We start from the raw sequence: 27,885 nt of genomic DNA, 5'->3' as shown, positions 1-27,885 counted from the left end.
TTAGCAAGATGTCATTTATTTGGTCCGATAGGAGATACAGTATGGAAGCTGTACTTGAGGTTTACAAAACATCAAATATAAATAACCTGGGACAATGCACAAAACTTGCAGAGCATTGAATGAAACCGGCAGTACAAGCTGAGAAAGAACAAGAAATGAATTGTTTTACAGTAATGCACACGGCGCCTGAAGATGTCCAACCAATTCACTAGTGAAAAGGCTCAAGAGTTACAAAATTCTCTAAAGACCTCTGCAACCGTGAAAAGGGGCTTCTGGTGTGGCACTTAGTGGAAAATGATAATTTCTAAGTCAAATTAGGGTGTGAAAAATATTTGGCTCTAGACAAGCCTGTCCTATTTGTTCTATAAAATAATATGTAACAAAATGTACTTAAATATGAACAGGTTTTTTCATACCACAGTAATTAGCACTAAATTGCTTATAAAATCATTTTGAACAATGAAAGTATACAGAATACAGCCAAAATATAGATTATGAATTTATAAATAAACATGAGTTTTTCGAATTTCACAGACAATATAGAAAAAAACGAGCATGGTAACTGGCATGGATGGATTTCATTTGAGGGCCAAGACTCTAGCGCTGGATATTTAACACACCCTTATAAAAGTCACGTGACATACATTTGCCTGCAGCATATGACTCAGTCAAGTGCTATGATGTCATCATCCTCTTCCACTGGTGGCTCAATGCGCTTCCTCTTGGTGCTGCCAATGATTTCCTCATCAGGCAGTTTTCTCTTTAGGCTTGTACTCTCCATGCTGACATCAGCATTACTGGAAGATGAGCTTTCTTCATCAGAGTCAACAATCAGTACATCATCTTGGTCTTGAGCTTTAAAAAGTAAAAAGCATTTTACTCAAATAGTTGCAATAAGACTCAACCAAGGAACAGTAAAATACTCTTATACCATGGAGGGTCATCTAATTAGCTCTTTTATATGTGCGACACATATATTAGCAGCTTGGCATTTCATCCCTTTGTACTTGTCTAACATTTAGGGGTGAATATATATTTTCTCTTGCTTTCTTAGGGGGCTTAGTTTTACGGACTAAGCTTGCAGTACAACTTTGTCAGCCCGTTTTATGCACAGACTATCTGGGCACATCAATATTTATTACATACTCCTGTGATGCCCGTTTAAAGGATAAGTAATCCTTAAATATAAGTGAATGTAAAACTGATGAGGGGGCTATTCTATGCACTTTTGTATTTATATTCATTATTTATTTTGTTTTTATTTCAAGATATTAAAGGATACATGCACTTTTACTATGAATGAATTTTGTTACACCAACGCTACCTGCTGGACATTTTCCCACCATTCTGACCACCAAGTAGTCAAGGAAATTGTCAGAAAGTAGTCAAGTAAGTTTTTTAGAAAGAAAGAGGCTGCTCTGATGTTCTTCTGCTTAGGAAAGATGTGAGAAAGGTTACTTATTTTATTCCTAAGCAGGAGAACATCAGAGCAGCTTCTTTGACAACTTTCTTGACTACTTGCTGGTCAGACTGGTGGGAAAATGTCCAGAAGGTGGTGATGGTGTAACAAAACTCACCCATGAGCAGGCCTGGACTGGCTATCTGTGGGTTCTAGCCAGAGGGGCTGCTAAAAAATGCCATAGAAAGTCAGTATTTAGTGGGCTGGTGGTGGCTGTTTTGGCCTCTGTGTGGGCTGACTGGGCCTCTGGGTACCTGAAATGCCAGGGTCTATTTTAATTCTCATTCCAGACCTGCTCATGAGCTACAGAGTGCATGGCCCATGAGTTCAGAAAAATATCACATCTCATTAAGTGATTCATTTTGCGTATTGTTGAGTGCAGTGATCAGAATTATATCTTATAAAATGAACGATTGTGGTAAAATGGAAGGACAAACCTTTGGAAGTTGATGGCTGGGCCCCATCATCACTGCCATTAGTGATACTTTTAACACTCTGTTCGGATGGTTTTTGAGGGACTTTCTCAGGAATATGACCTACAACTTCAAAGTCGACATCTTTTTCCATTTCATCGCTAATAAAGGTAGGAAAAAAGGAAAATGGCACGTTATGCATTTCAAAATGAAGAGCATTTCAGGCAATCTGTGATTCAGCTTCCAAAATGCAATATGTGCATGCTTTATCTGCAAAAGAGGCTTCATTTACTGTATTTTACAGGGAGCCTGTGCGTGGATGTGTATGTGGTGGGTTAACAACTTGAAAATGAATTGAAGCTTGGACATAAAGACTATAAGAAAGCATGCAAACCACATGAAACAAATGGAATTGGTCACATAGAAGCCAATGAAAAAGATCACACAGCAGCCAGTTTATATAAAATAGAGAACATCATACACAAAAACACAGCATCTGAAATACCTGTGTAAAATATTTATCGTCAGCGTGTAGTCCTGAAGAAAGTCATCGGCTTGAAGTTGGCTGCTGTTCCGAATACCAAATTCTGATATTTTTCTATTGTTATTTGCTACAATAGAAACCAGCTATGATTACCACTTTATGCCATGAAATGGAACAGTATTTCATATGAAAAGTATGCATTCCAGGACAGCCCTTGGTGGCACTATTATCAGGTGGAAAATTCAGAATATCAGACCTTAAAGGGGAACTATCGGGGAAAATGAAAATGTAATACAAGCTTCATCATCAAATACAATCAATTAAAAATTCTGCATAATTTCTGAAATAATCAAGTTTATCTTCACTAACCCGCTCTCAGCCTCTGGTTCTCTTCATTTTTTCCTCTTGCAGCAGTTGGGTGCCAGATATTCATTGACAGATCCAATATATCTTATAGGGGGGTGGCTTCCTTTCATAGCAGATGAATTAGAGCTCATTCAAATAACGGATTCCAGTACAAACAAAATAACTGCCTTTTGCACAAATTCTGCATGTAGAGAGGCAGGATTTCTGGTGATTTTAATAGAGCGAGCTCTAATATATCTCAGAGGCAAAATGAGCTCCCCTTTAAGATATATTGGATCATCCATCTGACACCCAACTCCTGAATGAAGACAGAATGAGGAGAATAGTGAACATGAACTTGATTATTTCAGAAACGGTACAGAATATTTTATTGATTATATTTAGAAAGTTTCTTATTTCAGTATGCTGAAGCTAATATTAAATTTTCACTATATTTCCCCTTTAAGGGGATACGGTCATGGTAAAAAATGTTTTTTTCAAAAAGCATCAGTTAATGGTGCTGCTCCAGCAGAATTCTGCACTGACATCTGTTTCTCAAAAGGGCAAACAGATTTTTTTTATATTTAATTTTGAAATCTGACACGGGGCTAGACATATTGTCAGTTTCCCAGCTGCCCCAGTCGTGTGACTTGTGCTCTGATAAACTTCAGACACTCTTTACTGCTGTACTGCAAGTTGGAGTGATATCACCCCCTGCATTACCCCCACCCCCAGCAGCCTAACAACAAAACAATGGGAAGGTAATCAATCAGATAACGTTTCCCTAACACAAGATAACAGCTCCCTGGTAGGTCTAAGAACCACACTCAATAGTAAAATCCAGGTCCCACTGTGACACATTAAGTTACATTGAGTAGGAGAAACAGCAGCCTGCCAGAAAGCAGTTCCATCCTAAAGTGCTGGCTCTTGCTGAAAGCACATGACCAGGCAAAATGACCTGAGATGCCACTTACACACCAATATTACAACTTAAAAAAAAATACACTTGTTGGTAGAGTGAATTATTTGCAGCGTAAACAGTGTAATTTAGAAATACAAACTGCATCATAATAATCATGACAGAATCCCTTTAAAGGAGAAGGAAAGGTTAAAACTAAGTAAGCCTTATCAGAAAGGCCCATCTAAATATACCAGTAAATCCCCAAAGTAATGTTGCTCTCTGAGTCCCTTGTCAAAAGAAACACTGCATTTCTTTCCTTCTATTGTGTACACATGGGCTTCTGTATCAGACTTCCTGTTTTCATCTTAAACCTCATTGCCCTGGGCAAGAGCATGCTCAGTTTGCTCCTCTTCCCCCCCCCTCCCTTCTCTACTGTAATCTGAGCCCAGAGCAGGGAGAGACTCAGGCAGGAAGTGATGTCACACCACATAATACTGCAGCTCCTATCCTAAACAAACAGAGAGTTTCTAGAGCTTTTTACTCAGGTATGGTAAAAAATTCTACAGAATAAATATAGTGTTCTAGCTTGCACTATTGCAGCTAATCTATTGGCAATAAAATGCCTCTGTAGCTTTCCTTCTCCTTTAAGACTAATTTCACACACTTACACTGGTTTCTCTGCTGGTGGGAAAGAAACAGACTATGCCACCCTACACTGCCCTGGGTTTGCGTGCATAAGTGTTTTTTTTGCAGCAAGATCTGTATTCTTCAATCAATTGTAAAAAGCCACAAGTAGTAAGAATGTTTACCCACGTGACCGGAGATTAAGTTATTAGTAAGAGATGTGAAATACTTGCTCGTATGCAGGTAGATCTGGCCAGCTATTGAATTATATTCAATAAAATAAAAAAAAAAGCAAAGCCTTGGTTGCAGACCTATGTCGTGAATTTTTTGAAGCCTGTAAACAGGATACTTGCTGCTAAAAAAAGGCCAAAGTAAAAGGTATATAAATGTGGTGCAAAAGGTGAGAGATATGTAATCAAAATAAAATATGCTCCACTCTCGACAGTAATGTTAAAGTGTTATTTATAAAGCAAGTACACTGCATCGCAAAATTATTCAGACCCTCTTTTCTCATTTTACTGAACAAATTCCTTAATTACTGCTTATAAAAAAACAACTATGCTTCATATAGTTGGTCTTAATGTGGTTGCATGTGGAAGCTATGTAACTGAACCAGCTCAACAACATAAAATTCAAAGTTAAAAAACGTATTTAGCAACAGCGGCATGGCAGAAACAGGAAATGTGCCACATTTTTGAAAGGCACATGTGAAAAGTAGCACTATCCCTTTCAAGCTTTAAAAAAATAATTTTGCAGGAAAATACTTTTACAATGTTTAAAATGTTAGCACCTTTCAGAATGTATTTAACATGTTTGGTCGCTGCTTTCTCTCATCGGCAAATGAATATTCCAATGGCAGCAGATTAATCGTAGCTTTTTAAGGTTCATGCCATGATGGAAGGGAGCATCTCTGTCCCTCAGGCCTGCAGAAATGCACAAAAGTGCTGCTGGGGGGGGGCTTATGTAATTGAAGAAGCTTATGGCACATTTAGTTGATTTATGGTTCACCAGCAATGCTGAGCAACTACCACAAAGCTGAATATTAAAATGTTAAATATCTTCTATACACTGTAAAACTTTGCAAAGCATATTTGTTAAACATGTTAATTTCTCCTACCATCAGTTTCTCCTGCCTCTGAAGATATTAGGATTGTACCTTTACCATCTTCTATCTGAACATCAGGTGCAACCATTGCAAATTTCTCTTTCAGTATCTAAAATGGTCAAAGCAGAATTCAGTCCATATACTGTACCTAATTCAATACACTCTTACACTATAGCAAAATAGTTTCAATAACAGCTTGGGCCAACCTAGCGCATCCCTGGAGGTGTAGAACACTTTACAGTTAACGCCACTAGGACAGTGCTGTCCAACTGGTGGCCCATGGCCCACCTTGTGTGCCCTCCCATGAAAGTCTGTCTGCTGTGACTGCTTTCCTTGGTAAAATTTTAAAAGGTATCCGTACTGAGATTACTTAGCCCCTGCATTGTTTAACCTCAAATTCAGACTGTAAAATGTTCAGATTGTTCACACCTGAAATCCCACCCGCTTGGTTCACACCTGTAACACCTCTATTGTTCACACCCCTAAAGCCTTGTACTGTTCACACCTCAGAACCAGACTTGAAGTGCCCACATTGTTCACAGCTCAGACAAACTGCTCGAGGGGCACCAGCATTGTGTCACTGTATGTAGCACAATATGAACCGTTAACCTAAAAGTGATTCTTATAGGTTTCCCTGTCTCCTGCCTGCCTTATGCTCCCTGTGTGTGCCATATTCTGCCTGCCCTACGCTCCCTGTGTGTGCCTTACTCTGCCTGCCCTATGCCCCCCGTGTGTGCCATACTCTGTCTGCCCTGTGCCTGTCTAATCATGTTCTTGGGGAGGGGGGGTGCTGTGTTATCCACAGGGGAGGCGGCATATGGATTTCAGGGTATGTTTTAATCAGACTTTCATTTTTCATATATGAGTGATATCCTTGCAGTGAGCACCAACCATTTGGTTTTTTGGTGTGCTACCACCATTAATGTAGACATGGTCTTAAAAGTTCTTGTGGTAATATTGGTGTTGTTTAAAGTGGGAGTGGTCAAGACTGGCTTCCATTACCAGACCTCCACCACGTAGGCCAGAAAAATTCCAGCCCTCGGTTCCACAGAAGTTGGACAGCGCTAGGAAATAAGGGAGAAACAAATGCTTCAGACCTATTGCTCTATGGACTATGGCTCAGTATGCATTCTGATTGTATCACTACAAGGACATGGGTAGTGGTAGTCATGATTAGGACTCACAGTAATGTGTCTTTGGGCGATGATCAAAAGGTGCAGTTATTTGTGAGCTCACTTAAGAGTTGTATGTACAATTAGGGATGCACCAAATAAAGGATTTGGTAGGGATTCTCTGCATTTTTCAGAAGGATTTGGCAAATCCAAATGCCTGGTCGAACTATATTCTAAAACAAATATAACGCAACTTTTCGTCACACAACCAAGGAAGTCAAAAATGTGGTTCTCTTTTCCCCTCGTTTCCCCAATTTACATATGCAAATTAGGGATCGGATTCGGTTCAGTATTCGACGGAATCTTTCACAAAGAATTTGGTGAATGCTAAAATACTAGATTTGGTGCATCCCTATCGACATTACAAAAAATTAAAAATTTACTGTGTCCACCTTCTGAGATCCTTCTGTGGTAATTAAAACAGTGGAAATGTTAACTGTAGTATGCAAACTTTTTGGCAGTGCTTTTAAAAAGATATGTAACAGCAGATTCAGTAAAATGGAAAAACAGTTAAAAGTTATACTTGCACCAATAATTACCCACATTAAAGTGCTGTATATAACATTTCCTGTACTTACCTTATCTTGTAACATCTGAATGGTCACTTTATGGACATTTAACTTTACTGTTACTTCTGGCTTAATAGCACAAACATAACAGCTGGGATTTGGTGGATCAAGAGAACATGGGACAAGTAATTTTTTTCTCGGATTTGGCTGTTTGTTCAAGAAAACCTATAAGAATACATATTTTAAAGGAGTTACTTCTGAGACCTGTAATGATGCAAAAACAAAAAAAAAAAAGGAATAGAAAGATGGAAAAAATTGGCTTACTGTTCTGCATTGCTCAATGTTACCGGATAAAATCTTCAAACCTTCTAGCACAATCAGTCCTGAGATCACTGCATTGGTAGTAGCTATTGCTGGAATAATATTACCTGCCATAGCTTTTTTTTAAAAAAAAAAAAAAAAGTGTAAGGGGTCTACATCTGGATAAAAAAAAAAAAAAAATAGATGCTATAACTTGTGTTTTTATTATGCCAGCCCAGTGGTACAGCATCACACAGCAATGAACTTCCCTAGAAGTCTTCAGTAGTCCATCTTCTTTATTTTTCTGCTCAAGCACAGTACATAAGCAGTTTCTTCTGAATAAGGGTCAACTCAAGGAAGCTTATCAGAAAGTAAGGCTATATATGTCAATTGTAACAGGAAAAAAAATTATGTAGCACAACTTAATTGCACCACTGTGGTCCAACAATACTGCCCTGTTTGCTATACTTGTTTGAAGAGCAAAATGGTTGACAGGTGCCATCTCACATCACTTGATGTTCTGTTTCCAATCAGAAGCATGTACAGTTGAGGTTAAGTTTGCACATACTCCAGTCAACAGACTGCAAAGAAGAGAACATTAAAGGGGCTGTTCACCTTCCAAACACTTTTTTCAATTCAGTTATTTTTAGATTGTTCCCCAGAAATAAAGACTTTTTTCAATTAGTTTCCATTATTTATCTTTTAAGTTTTTTCCAAAATCTAAGTTTAAAGGTAAATGTGTCTCTGGTGTTTGAGTCTGGCAGCTCAGTATTTCAGGCGCAGACTCTAAACTGTTACAATTTTGCAACATTGAGTTGACAAACTTCTCAGCAGCATCTGGAGTATTAGCAACTATTGCATCAATTCTAACAGCTGCCTGTAATGAAAGCAGGGACAAGGATAAGAAATGGATCAACTAAATGTATCCATTTAGAACAGTTTACAGGGTCGGCAACCCCCCCCCCCCCATCCAAGGCTGCTTCAGAGGGTTGAAAATGACACTATACACTTTAATATTAGAAAAACGGTCACACACAGAAAATAGAAAGTTGTTGGAAAAAGTCATTATTTCAGGTGATCTGTAAACTAGTTGTTTGAAGGTGAACCACCCCTTTAAGCAGTGCAAGCTGGACTTTAATGAACAGATACTTCAATTAGGACAGTTATGGTGGGGGATACAGAGGGATGCTGTTGATCTAACAGTATATTTTGGACCAAATATTACCTCTGCAGGCCTACCAGGTTGAGGCTGTACCTGACCTGAACCCTCATTTGGACCCACTGCCCCAACTAAAGCGACATCATAATAAAACTGGTGTCAACCGAGGGTGTGAAAAAGGCAAAGAAGCCTACTATGTGAAAACAACAAAACTTTCTAACACTCCCAACCAGTACACATACATGTACTTAAAGGAGAAGGAAAGGTTAAAACTAAGTAAGCTTTAGCAGAAAGGTCTATATAAATACACCAGTAAACCCTCAAGTAATGCTGCTCGGAGTCCTCTGTCAAACGAAACACCGCATTAGTGTCCTTCTATTGTGTATAAATGGGCTTCTGTATCAGACTTCCTGTTTTCAGCATAAACCTCCAGGGCTTGGGCATGCTCAGTTTACTCTTCTCTCCCTATGCCCCTCCTTTTTCCCGCATTCCTCCTCCCCTTGCAGCTGTAATCTGAGCCCAGAGCAGAGCGAGACTCAGGCAGGTGATGTCACACAAAGCTAATATGGCAGCTGCTATCCTAAACAAACAGAGAGAGCTTCTAGAGCGGTTTACTCAGGTATGGTAAAGCATTCTACAGAATAAATATAGTGTTATAGCTTGCACTATTGTGGCTTATCTATTGGCAATAAACTGCTTTGGTAACTTTCCTTCTCCTTTAACAGTTTTCCACATAATGTACAGGACTTGAGAATGAAGTACCGTTTTTGTAGCCAAATTCTTTTTTAGGCGTTATAAGTAAATATATTTGTTGAGTATATGAATAAATTCAGAACTGCTATTTTAAGCCCTTACACTTGACATCAAATCTGCTTTTCATATTCATACTGAAGATATGCATTCGGAGGTTAGCTGCAGCAGTGACAAAATCCATTGCAGGCGGATCATCCTATTGAAAACAAAAAAAGACAAAACACATTACACTGTGTGTTGGGTAATTTTAAAAAGTATTTTCCCTCCTGACATCCGAAAATGTTATTTTTCCAAGTGTCTAACATTCCCTCAAAATAACTTTCTCATCATGTAAATGTAATTATAAACCGCCTAAATGGGGTCAGGGGAGCTTATACAAAACTGCATAATATACGAATATAAAACATATAAAAGAACTGTCTTCAGGATGTTCTAGATCAGGGGTCAGCAACCTTTATTATCAAAAGAGCCATTTTTCCCCATCTTCCACTAAAGAAAAACAGTCTGGAGCTGCAAAACACAACACAGCTTATAAACTTTTAAAAGTATTAAAAATGTTTTAATTTTAACTGTTACAACAACAGAATACAACCAGGTTACCAGGTACATTCTGTATCACGTTAGCATCTTTAAAGCCTACTTGTTAATTTAATTATCTTGCCCCAATGATTGCTCTACTTCTTACCTTATCCCACACGAGCTCTGCACCATCACCCTTTTCACGCAATTGGTCTCTGAGGGTCTCTACACTTTTAGAAAAAAGCTGTGCATAACTTGCAACATCCAAAACCTTTTGGTCTTTCAGGCCTAGCAGTGAAGATTCATTCTGGATCTCTGAACAATTCTCTGCAAAAACATGGTACAGGTTAAGTCCTTTGGAGTAACATTTGGCTACCCAGCTGCAGAGAGTTCAACACATTACTTTGTAATGCATGTAATATACCTTTATTATATAGACTTGCCCATTCTAATGGAACTGGTGGTTTTCTTTTCCTCCAAAGCCTGTCCATTGTTAGCAGATATTTGATGTCATCTCTAAATAGCTGAAAAGTAAACAGTAAAAATTAACAGATTTGTGAACACAAAGCCTTTGTTCCCACATAGCAACAAAATATTTCATATAGTGTGGAATTTATACAAGGCTGACAGTAAATTATATGTAAACAACGGTCATGCATGCTTCTGATAAATGTGCACTAAAGAAGGGAAATTGACAATATGTCTAGCCCCATGTCAGATTTCAAAATTGAATATAAAAAAATCTGTTTGCTCTTTTGAGAAATGGATTTCAGTGCAGAATTCTGCTGGCGCAGCACTTTTAACTGATTAATTTTGAATTTTTTTTTCCCCATGATAGTATCCCTTTAATATGCTTTTAAAATCCCATAGGTAGGTATAGAAAGTGGAACGAGTTTTTCAGTGGCAAGCGCTAACCTCACATTTTGATAAATTTGCCCCTAAATATTCCTGGTTATAGGGGAAGTAAGAGGAAATAACACCTCCTATGCAAATACAGACAAGACAAGTTCTGGCAATTCTGAGAATTTCATTGTTCAAAGGTTTATTTCAGTTTTAAATAACGTACTCAAGTTGTATATTGAACAGCAACAAAAAAACACCACCAGTGCTGTGCAGCATATAAAAAAAAAAAAACTGATCCGTGAAATAGAATCTCCAGAAATGGCTGAATGTGTGATCCATTGATGCTCATGAACATTTAGAAGAACGAATACAAGACTGAGAAGCAAGCAATGAACATATGGCATCAGTGCCACCATATACCTTCAGTAGAATGTGGAGTGGAGACAAGCAAAACTGATCAAAATCAATAGTAATTCAACAGAATACCTTGTTAAAAAGTTTTATTGGATCATATCCTGTGGATTTAGCCCATTGTTTTGTAGACACTCTTTTTATATCTCCGTCCACATTAGAAGCATTGGCTCTTTCAGCTGCTTGTGTTGGATCCCCTGCATAAACATACAGACATTTAGTTATATTGACATAACATACTATTTTCAGCAGTTGCAGCTATTCGGTCATCAAGTTTTTTTTCCCATATTTGGGGACATATATCGATTTTAAGGGCAACCAACTCCCATAAAGAATTTGGTTAGAAAATTTGATTAGAAACATGTAAACGTTGGTGCTCCAGGAATATACTATAATAGCAGAATAATGGAAAAGCTAATGATACAAGAGCTATCCTCTGTTCCTGTCCCTCCACAATAATGATATCCCAAATTCTGATCATCACTCATTTATGGCTTCTGTGTTAAAGCCATAAGTCATTACCATTACTAGGAGAAAGGTTTCTCAAATATGCTCTATTATCCATCAGCATTTACAAAATCTCACAATACAGCTGTGACAACTCACACATACTTTTAAATTGTATCATGTGTACATCTATGAATGCATCAAATGTGGGCATAGTATTAAAGGCTGTTGTGGTTTAGAATGGAAAGTCTACAAGTGTTACTTTATGAAACATTAATACTCACAGGCTGCCTCAGGATCAGCTATATCAGGAGCTACTTCCTGATCCGCATCCTCTTCCCCAAATAACTGGCTAGAGGAACAAAGTAACAATCATTAAATATTGAATTTCTTAAACTTAGTCCCTGTAGTTAAAGGGGTTGTTCACCTTTGAGATAACTTTTAGTATGATGTAGAGAGTGATATTCTGAGACAATTTGCATATTGGTATTCATTTCTCATTATTTAAGGTTTTTGAGTTATTTAGCTTTTCATTCAGCAACTCTTCAATTGGCATTTTATGCAATCTGTTAGCTAGAGTGCAAATTCCCCTAGCAACCATGCATTGATTTAAATAAGAGACTGGAATATGAATAGGAGAGGGCCTGAATAGAAATAGGAGTAGATTCGAGTTTTCAAGTCGATTTTTTTTCATCCAAGTTTAAAAAATTTGATTTTTAGAATAAATTTTTATTAGTCGAATTTCGAGTTCATGGGAATATAAAAAAACTCACATGAATTCGAAATTCGACCTATGATAAACGTGCCTCTAGGAAATGTCTTAAACCGTAATAAATCTGCCCTTTAATGTCATTTTCTAGACATATGGGTTCAAAACACATTTTTTTTTTTTTTAAAAAAAGGTTTTGTCCGAACCTAGACTGTTCAGATGCTCAGTGCAAATAACTGTTTGGCTCATATGATAAAAAAAACCAACTAAAGTTTAAAAGCATAACACAAATCAATTAAAGATATTAAGCTTCATTCCTTACTTGAACAAATACTTGGCCCACACAATACAGTGAATGGGTTCAGATGGAGTGTTGCGGATTGTGCAGCCAGGGAATGTTTTCTGAGTTGGTTTAGGTTGACACTCGTAGCACTCTGTAACACCCTAGTTATTTATAAAGAGAGAAATTGTTAACGGGATATATCCCCACTGTTTTGTTCTATCAAATATTTTGTATATCTGTGCATCCACACTGTCCAAAAGGTAATTATTAATGGCCATATTTTAAATTAAATGTAAGCGCAAATGCTTGTAGATGAAATGATCTGGATTCACAACAATACATGTGTGCTGGACACAAGCATAAGAGATTGTTGCATTCCTTTCGTGAAGCAACCAAAATTCACCAATAATGTAAACCTTCATACCTTTTTGATAACAGTAACTTGTCCAAGGTAACCTGCAGTTCCACTTTCAATGAGGGGAATACCAGCAGCAAGACACATCCGGTTTACATGATTTCTGGCAGCTAAAATGGGGTTACAAAAGTAACAGCCTTTACAAAAATGCACTCTTTTACTCTTTTGTAAACTATACAAATAGGGAGGAGCAAAATATTTTGCGGCAAAAAAAAAAAAAAAAAAAAAAAAGACTAAATTATAGTTAAAAAATGTTGCACATATTTTAAAATGTTGGGCAAAAAAACCCAAACACCCATTGACAAATGTTTTGCCATTTCACGAATTTCTGTTGAACTGAAATGGGTAAGATTGGCCAATCCCTTTACACAAGAGTTAACATTAAAATTATACATAAAAAGCTCATATTGAAACTGTGTTACTTAGGGATGCACCCAATCCATTATTATGGGATTTGAATAATTCCAAATGGAGCCATAATTTGCATATACACATTAGGTTAAGGAAGTGTTAAAAATGAATGGTGTCCAAAGAGCACAGGAAAAAAATTCCTTGTCACGTGACTAAGGATTCAGATCAGGCAGGCACTTGTATTTGGCTGAATCTGAATCCTGCTGAAAAAGTCTGAATCCCGAACCAAATCCTGGAGTTAATGAATCCCAGTTTCAATGCATTCCTTGTGTTCCAATAGGCATATCTACTGTAGGTCTTCTGCATTTCTGTTTTTGATTGACAAGTTCCTTTCATTTCACTTCTTGTTTTAGATGGCCATACAAATTTCAAATGAAAACAGGATTCACTAGCGAGATTTCTGTTCTTGTAACTAACTTTGCTTTGAACACCAAACACATCACCTTATAATAAACTTCATCTTATAATACTTTGCCATTATAAGTTGAAACTCATGTGTCAGCTTGCCAACAAAAAAAGATTGCAAATGTACTCAATGAAGCAGAGGGCACATATGTAAAAAAAGAAATATGAAGATTGTTGACCCACTACCCTTGATGAATAAAGGAGAAGGAAAGTTACCAAGGCAGTTTATTGCCAAAAGATTAGCAACAACAGAGCAAGCTAGAACGCCATTTTTATTCTTTAGAATGTTTTTTCCATACCCGAGTAACTTGCTCTAGAAGTGGTCTCTATTCGTTTAGGATAGCAGTTGCCATATTAGCTTGGTGTGACATCACTTCCTGCCCAAATCTCCCCCTGCTCGCTCTGAGCTGAGATTACAACAGGTAGGGGAGGAGGGAGAGGAGCAAACTGAGCATGCCCAAGCCCTGGAGGTTTAAGATGAAAACAGGAAGTCTGATACAGAAGCCCATGTGTACACAACAGAAGGAAAGAAATGTGGTGTTCCTTTTAGCCGAGGACTCTGAGCAGCATTACTTTGACAGTTTACTAGTGTATTCATATAGTCCTTTCTGATAAAGTTTAATTGGTTTTAACCTTTCTTTCTCCTTTAAAATGAATGTAAAAACATTCCTCCAAAATGTAAGACTTGTATGCAGGTTCCATAACTTACCATTATTATCCAAAGCATTCATGGCCATTGTAAATTGTTTGAAGAATTCTACATTATAATCAGGGCTGTAAAACAAAATGTACCATTGAACGTCTAAACAACAGTTAAGTATGATAATATTCTTATTATGTCCCTTTGTGGTGAATGGGGTATTTTCTCAAAAGTAACACTATCAGCAAGTGTATTTAGCACTGATCCTAATTTGAGAGCTGGAAAGAGGCAAGAGGAAGGAAAATAATTCAGCAACTTTAAAAAATAAAGACCACTTGAGGAGTTCCTAATTCAATAAAACAATATTACAAGTTTCTTAAAGATGAACTACCCCTTTAAGTTAGTTCGGAATTTTGGGAAATCTTTATTCAGGAGACAGCATGAAAGTAACACGTTCAGGAAACTTGTAGCAGGTAAATTGTGGTTTGTCATGGACTTAAAGGGATTCTGTCATGATTTTTATTATGTCGTTTTTATTTCTAAATTACACTGTTTACACTGCAAATAACTCACTCGACAATATAAAATGTTCTTCCTGAACCAGCAATTGTATTTTTTTTAGTTGTAATATTGGTGTGTAGGCAGCCATCTCAGGTCATTTTGCCTGGTCATGTTCTTTCAACAACAGCCAGCACTTTAGGATGGACCTATTTCTGACAGGCTGTTGTCTTTCCTACTCAATATAACTGAATGTGTCGCAGTGGGACCTGGATTTTACTATTGAGTTTTGTTCTTATATCTACCAGGCAGCTGTTATCGAGCTGCTATCTGGTTAACTTCCCATTGTTCTGTTGTTAGGCTGCTGGGGGGGGGGGGAGTTTATCAGAGCACAAGTCACATGACTGGGGACAGCTGGAAAACTGACAATATGTTTAGCCCCATGTCAGATTTCAAAATTAAATATAAAAAAAAAAATCTGTTTGCTCTTTTAAAAAACGGATTTCAGTGCAGAATTCTGCTGGATCAGCACTATTAATTGATGCGTTTTGGAAAAAACATTTTTTTGTATGACAGTTTCCCTTTAAAATGTAGTGCAGTTTCATAAATTTAGATTGAAAACAGGAGTTTTGCATATTAATCCCATACAGCTTAATTAAGAAGATTTTTGCATGAATATAAATGGACTATATCCATCACTGCACTTATCAAAAGGATTTTGGCCAGAGAATGGACTTCAAGGGGTTGAATTGGCATTTCCTCGGCTAGCAAAAGAAAAATGATGTGTGACAATAGCTCAAAGGTGGTTTGAGCCCAAAAAGTGTAAAAAGCTACTGATTTTTTCAAACATTAGTACTGTAAGATACAACAGAAATAGCATCAAATGACCAAGATACAAAATGAAAATTTCCAGCTTGCTCCCTACATTTTCAAGTATAAAATGTGAATTAGTGTGTACACAGCATTCATTCAATGCACATGAATTTTTTCAGAAAACCCAACTGCTTGCTTTGTCGACTTCAAAATAACTACTTATAGCCGGGCAAGCGATTTTGCACTGCAATGAATGGAAAATGTATATAAACTGAACTTGGAAAAAGTTTCCAGATTCATTTAATAGTGATAAGAATTATAGCTCTTTTAGCATTTAAAATTTGTCTTTGGGGTTAAAAGGGTTGAAAGTAACCCATTTTAAATAATATTTTGCCTTTAAAATTAGGAAATATCAACCAGTGGTTCAATCTAGCCCCTTGTGTCTTCTGCAGGTTCTGTAGTATTCAACCCTCAATGACAAACCTGGAAATCTGTAAAAGCTTGTCTTGAAAATGAAGGTATGAGATGCACATCTTGTATCTCATAAATTCCCTCTTATTAGAAGGCTGGTCAGCAAACTTGTGTGCCCTTCAATAGCTGCTTACACTACAGGTAGGCCACCTGAACATCCATATCAAGAAGCAAGATCATGTTTAATCTATTTTGGCAATAATTAAACTGGACTTATTGCTGCATGTTCTCTATTAAAATCAAAATGTTATGTACTAACCCCTGGCTTTTAATCATACCCCCACACAATGTATCCTCCAATTATTTTGACCCCAAAGCAAAGCAAACACTCCAGTTTAGTAATAAGTGATCATGCACTATCTGATAAGCTTTCTGACCAAGGATAATATTGGTTAAGTCTAGTGATGAGTGAAATTTTTCACCGGGTTTCCCTGCGCAAAAGACGCCTATAGACTTCAATGAAAAAAATTGTTGAGTTAAAAAAAAAAAAAAAATGTCTCCCATAGACTTCACTGTATTTGGTGAATTATTCACAGTTTTGTAAATTTTCGAACCAAGATGAGTCATATTCTACATCACTAGTTAAATCCCGTTTTATATCATGCCCCCTGACAGCCAAAACTGCATACTAACTAGATTCTCACTAAAGCAATCTATGAGAGGAAGAGCCATTCTAGACCTACAGCTGGGTGAGGAAAACAGTATATCTAAAAATTAAGTCTAAAAAGACTTTATGATGCTTGTTTTTCCTACATAGGAGCAAGATAAAACTTACTTCATGATGCTGTCATGATATGCTGTTATGTTGGCTTCAGGACAAAACTGCAGCACACTTTCTTTAGCTACCTGAGAGAAAAACAAAAAAACATAAAATAATGTTCAACATAAAAAGGGATTTAAGTCTTGAATAAGGTATTTGATAAAATCATATATTCCCAATGGGTCTTCCCACCTAGGGTGGCCTGAAGCAGAGGATAAAGAATCAATGTAAAGTTCAGTTGCTGTCATATATTAAGGGACTATACCCGGACATATAAACTACTGAAATCCCAGTATGATGCTAGATTAGGCAGCGATATGGATTTGTCCAAAAACACAATTTTAAAGTATATAAAATGTGTATATAATTATGTACTAGAAATTATGCAAGAATACTGGATCATAAAATTCAAGCTCTAGGGTGGCTACAGACAATTTTGCCATGTCTACTGTATGATAAGCACTTAAAGGAGAACTAAACCCCCCCACAGATAAAAGCCCCCATTCGCCCTCTCCCTGCTTCCTCCCCGCACTGTGTTCAACAAGAATACGTGCCCCATCCAGCAACACTGACTTAAATTTGCAGAGTAGTGGATACTTCCGTATCTTCATGAAGTGAACGCCGATACTTCAGCCATTGGCACATGCGCAGTTGGAGTCAGAAAGTTCTGAAAAGAAAGAAGAGGATCCAGAAGATACTGAAGCACCCAAACATGGCAACCTTGAGCTCTGCTGCGCTACTTTGAAAATTTACGTCAGTGTTGCTGGATGGGGCACGTATTCTTGCTGAACTATGTGGGGAGGAAGCAGGGGAACGGGGCTTTTAGCTGTGGGGGGGGGGGTAGTTTTCCATTTAGTCACCAGAAGTGACATTATTCATAACATTGTAAGGTCACTGGCCAACATGTGAGTCCAGATTAAAGGGGAACTATCGCGAAATTAAAAATTGGTAAAAACAATCATTACATGAAGTTATTCAAATGTCTAAATATAATGTATTAAAAAATGTTTACAGTTTTTAAAATATTGCAGTCTTTCTAGTGAATCCATGCCAGCTGCTTCTCTCCTACCTGCCTCTGGCTAGCTCTGGCGTCGGAGTCGAGTTTTTCTGCATAACAACTCTGTTCTCTATCTCATTGGCAGTCAGAGCTGTCAATCAGAAACTGTATAAAGCTAGGAAAGAAAGGTAGACTGTAACACGGTCCTTCTCTCCCGTGAGATTCATCCCCCTCCATCCCCCCTGCAGTCAGCCAACATCGTAGTTTTTACAAGTTTTACTCAGTAACATGAAGACTTTTGCTCTCCGTCTGAAACTCCCCCTCCCTCCCAGAAACGAGGCAGTAGGAAATAAAGGTGGACTTGCTAAACGTGTGTAAATCCCAGCCGCACATTAGTCTGTATGCCAGCACTGAGACGCACAAATGTTACATAAGCACAAAATGAAACCGGAGCAGCAGCACATTCACTACTCGCGTCTCAGTGCTGGCATACAGACTAATGTGCGGCTGGGATTTACACACGTTTAGCAAGTCCACCTTTATTTCCTACTGCCTCGTTTCTGGGAGGGAGGGGGAGTTTCAGACGGAGAGCAAAAGTCTTCATGTAACTGAGTAAAACTTGTAAAAACTACGATGTTGGCTGACTGCAGGGGGGTGGAGGGGGATGAGGATGAGTCAGGGGAGAGAAGGCTGCTGCAGGGGTGCTGGCTGAAGGTGGGTGAGGTTGGCTACAGGTGGGTGAGACTGGTTGCAGGGTGAGACTGGTTGCAGGGGGCGGCTGCAGGAGGTGGCTGGCTGCAGGGGGGCTGGCTACAGAGGGGGACTGACTACAGTAGGGGTGATGGCTACAGAAGGGGGGGACTGCTCCCAGCTTGTTCCCCTGCCGCTAGGAAATAAGCAAAGTGGGGTATTGAGAGGCCCCTGGGACGCAATCGCTCAGGGGCTCCAAGGTAGCAGCAGGCACGTGATTTCTACGTGTCCTGCTGCTGCCTGTGCTACCTATACCTGCAGCACCACCCAGTCCCTGGATCTTCACTGAAGACTACTACTACTCTTCGTGGGACCCCCTCCTGCAACCCCAATAGATTGTCATGTGTTTTCCAGGTTAGTGTTACACATACACACACACACAAACACACACTTATTACACACACATACATTTTTGGGGATCGGGGGGGTTACATACTCACACACTTGTACCCGCACACACACGAACATAACACGTAATTTTGAGAATTGTACACACGCATACGCACACTATTTTGTTGTTTTTTTTTCTTATTGTATAATTTTTTTTTGCCTGAAAAAAATGTTTTATTGCCCTTGTGAATAGCGTACAGTACTGCACAATACCTTTTGTATGTTATTTTGCTGATTATTTCGCAATTTTAGTGAGTTTGTGCATATTTAGCAATTTTTTAGCATGTTAAGCTGTTTTATTGCATTTTCAGCTCTGCATAGGTGTTGTTCGCTTGTTTCTTTCCGTAAAACATATTTGCCCATGCTAAAATAGTCAAAGTGATTATGACTGCTGATTACACTAGGCGGGAAAAAAAAAGCATTGATTTTTGTGGTTTTATTGGATTTTATTGATTTCGTGATTTTATCGCATTTACCACTGTTCTTTGTTACTTAATTTTGCTCATGTAAATTTTGTCTGCTATATATCCATTTGGGGGTCTCTGTGCGCCACATGGTTTGGTAAATCTATGCATATTGGGCATCAATGTGTTCCATAGACCCCATGCGTTCATATTTTGGATGCTTTAGGACTGAACTACATGGTGCAACTTCTTCAGATCCGACACGCTGAGAGGAAGCGCATACGACAAGATGGATGCACCGAATATAATGTACAGTAAGTAATAGAAATATCGCACCTACAAACTGCATGCATTCAATTACTGTCGAATGAAGACGCAACGTGCGGCATTTGCATCCAACAGTCATGTCAGATGCATGCAGTTTGTAGGTGCAATATTTTTATTACTTACATTATATTCGGCGCACCGGTCTTGTTGCATGCGCTTCCTCTTAGAGTGTCGGATCTGAAGAAGTTGCACCATGTAGTTGAGCCCCTATGCTGATATGTTACGAAATGTGGGGTAAATAATGGGGTAAAATGCAAGCTTTGTGATGATTTAAAGAAATTTAATAAAGGGCATTATGTTTAGCATAATTTTGCAGTTTGGTAGTTTGTAGTGGCAATAAATATTTACCCGTTTTAGATTAGTTGGAATATTTACTTTCAGAAAAAATATGGTTTTCTAGGGTAATGCACGTGCCGGGTGCTTATAGTGTAACAGTCAGTGTCATGTGAAAATTTATATGTACTATTTGAATTTGGGGGTCTCTGTATGCCACATGGTTTGGTAAATCTATGCATTAAGGCATCAAACTATTCAGTAGACCCTATGGGGCAAATTCACTAAGATTCGTAGTTGCGCCAGGTGTAACTTCGCCACACTTCGCCAGGCGTAGTTTCGCCAGCGCTTCGCAAATTCACTAAAATCCGAAGTTGCGCTCAGGGGTAGCATAAGGTTGCGAAGTTGCGCTAGCGTTGATTCGCTAAGTAAAGCGAAGTTACGCTAGCGAAGTCTAATTTGCATACGGCGCGAAATTCAAATTTCAATGGAGGAATACGTATCAGCACTACAAATGGCTAGAAAACCTTCAAATCATCAAATAAAATTTTTATTTTGCCCTACACATGTGCCCACTGTCTAGGTAAGTTGCCATGAGTCAGGAAATGTAGGGGGGAAGGAGGGGAGCCCCAAAAATTTTTTCGATCTTTTTCAGCCTATCACCTTTTTTTTTTTTTACTTTTTCTGAAACAATCCCTATCTACTCTATTGCGCTTCGCCAGGTCTGAGGTGGCGAAGGAAGTCTAGCGTAAAAGGTGGCGTTCAGTACACTGCGCGCGTTAGTGAATTTGCGTAGTTACGTCGCTAGCGAAACTTCGCCAGGCGTAAGGGTGCGAAGTAACACTAGCGAAACTACGCCAGCGTTCGTTAGTGAATTTGCGCAGTAACGAAAATGACAAACGCTAGCGAAGTAACGCTAGCGTTCGGCGCTTCGGCGCTTAGTGAATTTTATGTGTTCATATTTAGGATGCTTTATGCTGGTAAGTTACAAATGTGGGGTGTATATAATGAGGTAAAATGCAAACTTTGTGATGATTTTCAGAAATTATATAAAAAAACTAAGTTTAGGGTAGTGTTGCTGCTTTGCCATACAAAGATATATTTACCCATTTTAGATTTGGCAGAATGTGTGTTTTCTAAAAATATGATGTTTTCTTTTGATGACTTACTTATTTGCCACTTTTGGCCAAACATTAATCAGGCAGTGTATTCAAATTTGTTACCACTACGCTAATTCACTAAAATTTGAAGTTGCATCCTGGGCGCCAAACGCTGGCGACTTTTCGCTATCGATACTTTTTCAGTGCGACCATTTCATAGCGAATATTTGTTAGCGTTCGGTTGTGCCTAGTGAAGATTCACTAGTAATCTTAAGTTTAGGTCAGTTTCAATATGGGAGGCGCTTAAAAGTTGCATACACGTCTTTTTTTAGAGATGTTGGTATAAATGCTTGAAGTTGCAACTTTTTATTATGGCATGGGTGAGTGTGAGAGAGATAGGAGTGGCTGGGGTGAGTGTAAGTGAGATATTAGTGGCTGGGGTGAGTGTGCGAGAGATAGGAGTGGCTGGGGTGAGTGTGAGAGAGATAGGAGTGGCTGGGGTGAGTGTAAGTGAGATATTAGTGGCTGGGGTGAGTGTGCGAGAGATAGGAGTGGCTGGGGTGAGTGTGAGTGAGATATTAGTGGCTGGGGTGAGTGTGCGAGAGATAGGAGTGGCAGGGTGAGTGTGAGAGATAGGAGTGGCAGGGGTGAGTGTGAGAGTAGAAGGTAAGCATGACAGGGGTGAGTGTGAGAGATAGGAGTAACCATCCCGGCTCCAGCAGGAGGAGTACATTCAGAAAGCTTTAGTGACAGTAAGAGGCACGGGCCTCATGCAAAGGGGAGATCCCTAGGAGCCCATAGGCTGGCATAGTAAGGCGGGAAAACCAAGCTTCCAGAAACTGAGCGCAGAGCCTTAGGCAGCATTGAAGGAACACAGGCAGTACTAATGGGTTGTCTCCTCTTCCCACAAGTAGCACTCTAGACTCTTGCTAGGGTTGCACATCTCCAGGGCAGTGAGTCCATTCAGGAAGGCCCTCCTAGTCCAGCAGCACCTGTTCCCTGATTGCTTCTTGGGCCAATTTGTACAGAGCGTATCTGCTACTAAACCTGAACCTTATAGCCCTAGTTCAACCTGAATGGCTGCTCCATGGCTCTGTTTCTGAAGCAAACACCCCAGGGCAACAGTACATTTATTAACATGTCATATTTTGATATTACTGTTCCTCTAAAACACATTGACAACACAAAAAAAAATGGGAACACACAAAGACACAGATTTATACACAAAAAATTACTGGGAGACTAAAACATACACAAACGCACTGTCACACAAATACATTTATAGACAGGGTGATTTCAAACAAAGGTGCTAATTTGTACCAGTTCAATTACCCATATTTTGCACCTTTTAGTAAGTAGCCTGTTCAAAGTGAATTGCTGGCTGGTTGTTATTGACCTACAGAGACATATGAAACATGTGAGGTGCAATGTGCAAAAAGTAGGTGCATAATACCCTTTTTTTTTTTATATCTGTACAATATTTACCAAGCTCTGTCCTTCCTTTGATCTGGGAGAATGCAAAAATCTCATTCTGCCAATAATATCAGCATTTTCACACTATAAAAGTATAACAGCCTTGCTATTCTCAGAATGAGATTCCAGAGAATGCAGTTGGTGTGTGGATGCTTTGAATTCAGCATGAAGAGGGTGGGACTTCGCTAGTTGCTACGTGACATCACAGTGGGGGTATAGCCACTCCCATTCAGCAATTGCTTGAACTGGCTCTCAGAGAAAGCATTCTAACTCACTGTAATATTATTGAATGCCTTTCAAAAAGTAAGCATTTCTGTTAAATGAATATATTTAAGAATATTATTATTTTCATCCTATCCATCCGCTGGGAAAATTAGATTTTCACGATAGTTCCCCTTTAAACAAAACATTTGTGTGTATATATAAAAGCTCTTGAGTATCTTCTACCTTATAAACTACCAAAACACATCATAAGTGCAGAGAGTGAAAAATTACCAAGAGACGTTATACATATCTTTAGCATTTCATATAATATAATCTACCATGGTGCAAATATTAAAACAATAAACCCTGCCCTTAAAAGGGGTCGTTCACCTTCCAAACACTTTTTTCAGTTCAGTTGTTTTAAGATTGTTCCCCAGAAATAAAGAGTTTTTTTCAATTACCCTCCATTTTTACAATTTTACAATGTTTAATGTCCCGTCTGGTGTTTGAGTCTGGCAGCTCAGTAATTCAGGTGCAGACTCTAAACTGATACAATTTTGCAACATTTAGTTGATACATTTCTCAGCAGCACCTCTGGAGTATTAGCAACTATTGTTACAGCTGCCTGTAATGAAACTCAGGGATTCTGCTCAACAGGGATAAAGATAACAAATGTAGCAACTAAAACCAAACAATCAGTAATTATTTGGTTCAACCCCCAGCAAGTGAAAGCAAATACATGATTGGCTGCCATAGTTTACTGCCCAGGTGCAAATATTCCAAGGGTTAGTAAATGAGTCCCACGGTATTCATGTTGTGAACACTAAGTAAAGCAACAAAGAACACAGTTTACTCACGTAATTGTTTTATGATCTAGGTCAGGGCTGTCCAACTGGTGGCCCGCGGGCCGACCCGCCCTTTTGTGGCCCTCCACATGCGGTGTCTGTTTACCATATGTAAACTTTAAAATGTATCACTACAGAGATTAACTGGCCCCTGCATTGTTTAAACCTCAAAATCACACTGTAATCCCCTGTATTGTTCACACCTGTGATACTCCTGTATTGTTCACACCTGTGACACCTCTATTGTTTATATTTTAAAACCCTGTACTGTTCCCACCTGAGATCCAGACTGAAACTGCCCACATTGTTCACACTTTATTCAAAATCTAATGGGGCACCAGCACTGTGTCACTGTATGTAGTACAGTAATGATAGCCTTCCCTCCCTGTGTGTGCCATTCTCTGCTTGCCCAGTGCTGCTTGTGTGTGCCATTCTCTGCTTGCCCAGTGCTGCTTGTGTGTGCCATTCTCTGCTTGCCCTACACTACCTGTAGGGTAGCATTTGGAAATTGTTGTTAAGGGCCCCTAAGGTGTTTAATCATGTGTTGGGGGGTTGTTGTATTATCCACAGGGGAGGATGAGGCATATGGATTTAAGGGTAGGTTTTAACATGACTTAAATTTTTCACATATGAGTGATGAGGGATTTCCCTCAGTGAGCACCAACCATTTGTTTTTTTGGTGTGCTGACACCGTTAATGTGGATATGATATTAAAAGTTCTTGTGGTAACATGGGTGTGGTTTCAGTGGGTGCGGTTTAAAAGGGGGAGTGGCCAACACTGACTTCAATTATTGGCCCTCCACCACATAGGCCAGTAAAATTTTATGTTTAGGTGGTGTTAGAGCTAAATAACCTGGGAGATTTTGTAGCATGGGGTTGGATCAACAAAACTGCATCCTACAAATCAGATGTAGCTGCATGGTTGAATATATACTGGGACTGATACAAAAATCTGAATGGAAGACTTGCCATCTGACATGGCATACACTGCCATATGAGAATGCATGCATCTTCATCTAATAAGGGAAAATCTGATTTGTATCATTGAAATACATTGAATGTCAGATGTAGATGAACAAGCCACACTATCCAACTTCATCTGATCTTACTTTACATCAAAACTATAGGTATCAGATTTTGTAGGATAACAAAATCTTGGTTTACATACAGTGTTTGGCAACCTTGCAAAATCTGATCTAGTTCTCCAGTGTACTTTAGCCCTTACAGATTTCCTTCCCACAAGTACCTGGGCCTTTGACCTTCCAACATGCTTTTTTTGAAAGAGGAATTGTCTGTTGAGATTGCTGACATCAATAGTATCCAGGTCAATCTAAAAAGAAAAAAAAAAAATCACTTTTATTAAGTTTGACATTCTTCAAAACGAAAGTTGTTGTGGACAGAAAACACCTAGTATGCCACAGCCCATAGGATTTGTAAAGGGGCATGACTGACCCCTTAAGTGAAGAGGAGCTACACACAAACAATGCACTTGATACATCCCATTGACGATTTTAAAGTATGTATTAGGCCAGTGATCCCCAACCAATGGCTCCTGAGCAACATGTTTCTCACCAACCCCTTGGATGTTGTTCCCAATGGCCTTAAAGGTTTGGAGGAAAGTTATGGTTGTATAAAAACCATGTGTACTGCCAAACAGAGCCTCTTGTAGGCTGCCAGTCCACATAGTGTCCACCAATAGTCAATTACAGCCCATAATTGGCAGACCCAGGAACCTTTTTCACGCTTGCGCTGCTCTCCAACTTTTTTTTAACATTTGAATGTGGCTCACCATAAAAAAGGTTGGGGACCCCTGTATAGGCTATTGTAGAATCTTTAAATATAACATAGCAATGTGTAAGGCAGTACTATACTGGTTTTGGTGAAGGCAACACCTACAACAGAAAGAGCACACAGCTTGCACACACTTGCTCCTACTCATATAGGTAGCAGCATTTTATTAAAGGAAAACTATACCCCCAAAATAAATATTTAAGCAACAGTTTATGTCATATTAATGAATCTTATCAAAGTGGAATATATATTTAAGTAAATCTTGCCCTTTTAAATCTCTTGCCTTGAGCCACGATTTTGTGATGGTCTGTGTGCTGCCTCAGAGATCACCTGACCAGAAATACTTCAACTCTAACTGTAACAGGAAGAAGTGTGGAAGCAAAAGACACAACTCTGTCTGTTAATTGGCTCATGTGACCTAACATGTATAGTTTGTTGGTATGTTTGTGAGTACAGTAAATCCTACGATCCCAGGGGACGGCCCTTATTTTTTAAAATGGCAATTTTCTATTTATGATTACCAAATGGCACATACTATTAGAAAAGTATATTATTATGAAAACGGTTTATTTACAAGAAGCAGGGTTTTACATATGAGCTGTTTTATGCAATATCTTTTTATAGAGACCTACATTTATGTCCAATTATGTCATGGCATGTAGCGAACTGATTAAATAGCCATAAAAACTAATTATATTTAAATGTAATTTATGGATAATATTTACTTCAGTGAAAACTTCTCCCATAACTATTTTAATGGCATATACTGACAAAAATATGTATACACTGTATTTAAATGTTCAGGTTCTGTTGCCATGTTCTTTATAACTGCTATACAGATACAGAGGAAAGTGAAGTCAGACAGAAAAAAATAAAAACAATGGAATATGGGTAACTCCCAGATTGGCAGGTGGAGGAAGAATATTGAGATTGACTTTTTTATGAAGTTCAGTGATGTCACCCTATCAAAGGAATCATTCCAATACCATTTCAATCATTGGAGGGGCAATTCCTCACATTTTGTCGTCCACCTGCCAAGACAGGGATCACTCAGGTCGGTGCCAAAACATTGTGTGTTGCACAGTCTGGTACTGCCTTAAAGTGGACCTGTCCTTTTCAAATCAAGTCCTTTTCAAATCAAACATGAAATCCAATTTCTATTTTTTATTAAAGCATTCGTAGCTGTTGTAAGAAAAGTTTTGCAGCACAGTACTGCGGATGCTTTGTGGCCTCCTTCATACAACCTCTTCTATTCATATTGTATTCTCTTATACAAATCAATGCATTGGTTGCTAGGATAATTTGGACCCTAGCAACAAGATTGCTGATATTGCAAACTGCAGAGCTGCTGAATAAAAAGCTAAATAACTCAAAAACCGCAAATAATAAAAAATGAAAACCAATTGCAAATTGTCTCAGAATATCACTCTCTACGATCATACTAAAAGTTAACTCAAAGGTGAACAACCCCTTTAAAGGAACAGAAATGAATACACTGCGCATAGGAAGCGGATTCCATGTTTAGCACAGAAATGAGGGCACTAGAAATGCAATGCATGCTGGGGGGTGGCCAAGAGGCAGGGGTAAGGTGTGAAGGACGGTGGGAAAGCAGGACCACATTTATCACACGCTGCACAGTGAAAGTCATACCAGCTGAGGTCCAAGGAGGAGACCCAAAAATTAGGAACACAAACTATAAACTGAATGGTGTCAGTCTGTGGGGAGACACTAGGTGCCAAGCAGAGAAAGAAGAAGAGTGTCTGTCAGTGTGGAGCTGCATATATCTATAAACATGAATGAAAGTACTAGGCTAATGGGCTCTGTGCAAGTCCAAACTGTCTCCTGTGTGAGGAGACAAGTGACTGGAACTAGAGGGAATCTCAGGTGTTGCCGGGGTGACACAGTTATTGTTGCAGTCGAGGTGCGGGAGCCAGTGAGGAGCAAGACCCGGGGTTTGTGTTGCTAGGGGAGGGGCAATGGACGCAGTTATTTGGCGGGGAAATGAAACCATACGTCTATAGTCGCCACTATAACAAACACCAAGCTCCCGGAAATACAAAGCTCTAGTCTTAATGTCACGTGTCTATATATAAATAAACGCTGTCGCTCTCCCAGCCCTCCAGTTCCCCATTATTTTCCGCACCACGTCCAGGTTGGTGAAGCCGGTCAGCACCAAGTTCTTCAGCAACTCGCAGCCGATTCCTCCAGCCCCTACGACGAGCAGTCGGCTAGTCGACACGGCTTCCGCAAGTTCTTTGGGCAAAGCCCCGATCACAGCCATCGCTCCACTGCCGCCTCGTACAGAAAGCAGATACTATTGCGGCCTCAGTGAGCGGCGAGACTGGGAGTATGGAAAGAGCGGAACCTGCACAATGTGCTGACAGAGTGAATTGTCTGCAGCGACCCCTAACGGCGAATCTTAGATCTCACTGACCGTGTGCTCAAGCTGGGCCTCTAGTGTCCGCATTCAGAGTTGCATTCC

General features: G+C 39.1%; 1 protein-coding gene across 3 annotated transcripts; it reads right to left on the bottom strand.

The window, feature by feature from the left end:
• Positions 1-27,885, bottom strand: uba2.S (ubiquitin like modifier activating enzyme 2 S homeolog). 3 transcript variants are annotated; one of them, XM_018240477.2, is made up of 18 exons: positions 27,547-27,578; positions 24,859-24,942; positions 17,423-17,516; positions 16,865-16,935; positions 14,377-14,441; positions 12,861-12,961; positions 12,476-12,597; positions 11,729-11,796; positions 11,073-11,194; positions 10,168-10,267; positions 9,910-10,070; positions 9,327-9,420; positions 7,337-7,449; positions 7,082-7,237; positions 5,344-5,440; positions 2,378-2,483; positions 1,897-2,033; positions 1-855 (listed from the first exon to the last, which is right to left on the bottom strand). In XM_018240477.2, exons 4-18 carry the CDS (start codon positions 16,867-16,869, stop codon positions 665-667), a joined length of 1,638 nt encoding a protein of 545 aa, XP_018095966.1. In that variant the 5' UTR covers positions 16,870-16,935; positions 17,423-17,516; positions 24,859-24,942; positions 27,547-27,578; the 3' UTR covers positions 1-664. The 3 variants fall into 3 exon arrangements, with proteins under 3 accessions (XP_018095966.1, XP_018095965.1, XP_018095963.1); XM_018240476.2 differs by lacking the exons at positions 17,423-17,516; positions 27,547-27,578 and adding an exon at positions 27,838-27,885; XM_018240474.2 differs by lacking the exon at positions 17,423-17,516 and having other exon boundaries at positions 27,547-27,788.

This window comes from Xenopus laevis, chromosome 4S (genome assembly GCF_017654675.1).
Source record: "Xenopus laevis strain J_2021 chromosome 4S, Xenopus_laevis_v10.1, whole genome shotgun sequence".
Lineage (NCBI taxonomy): Eukaryota > Metazoa > Chordata > Amphibia > Anura > Pipidae > Xenopus > Xenopus laevis.
This window is presented reverse-complemented; position numbering and strand designations above follow the sequence as displayed.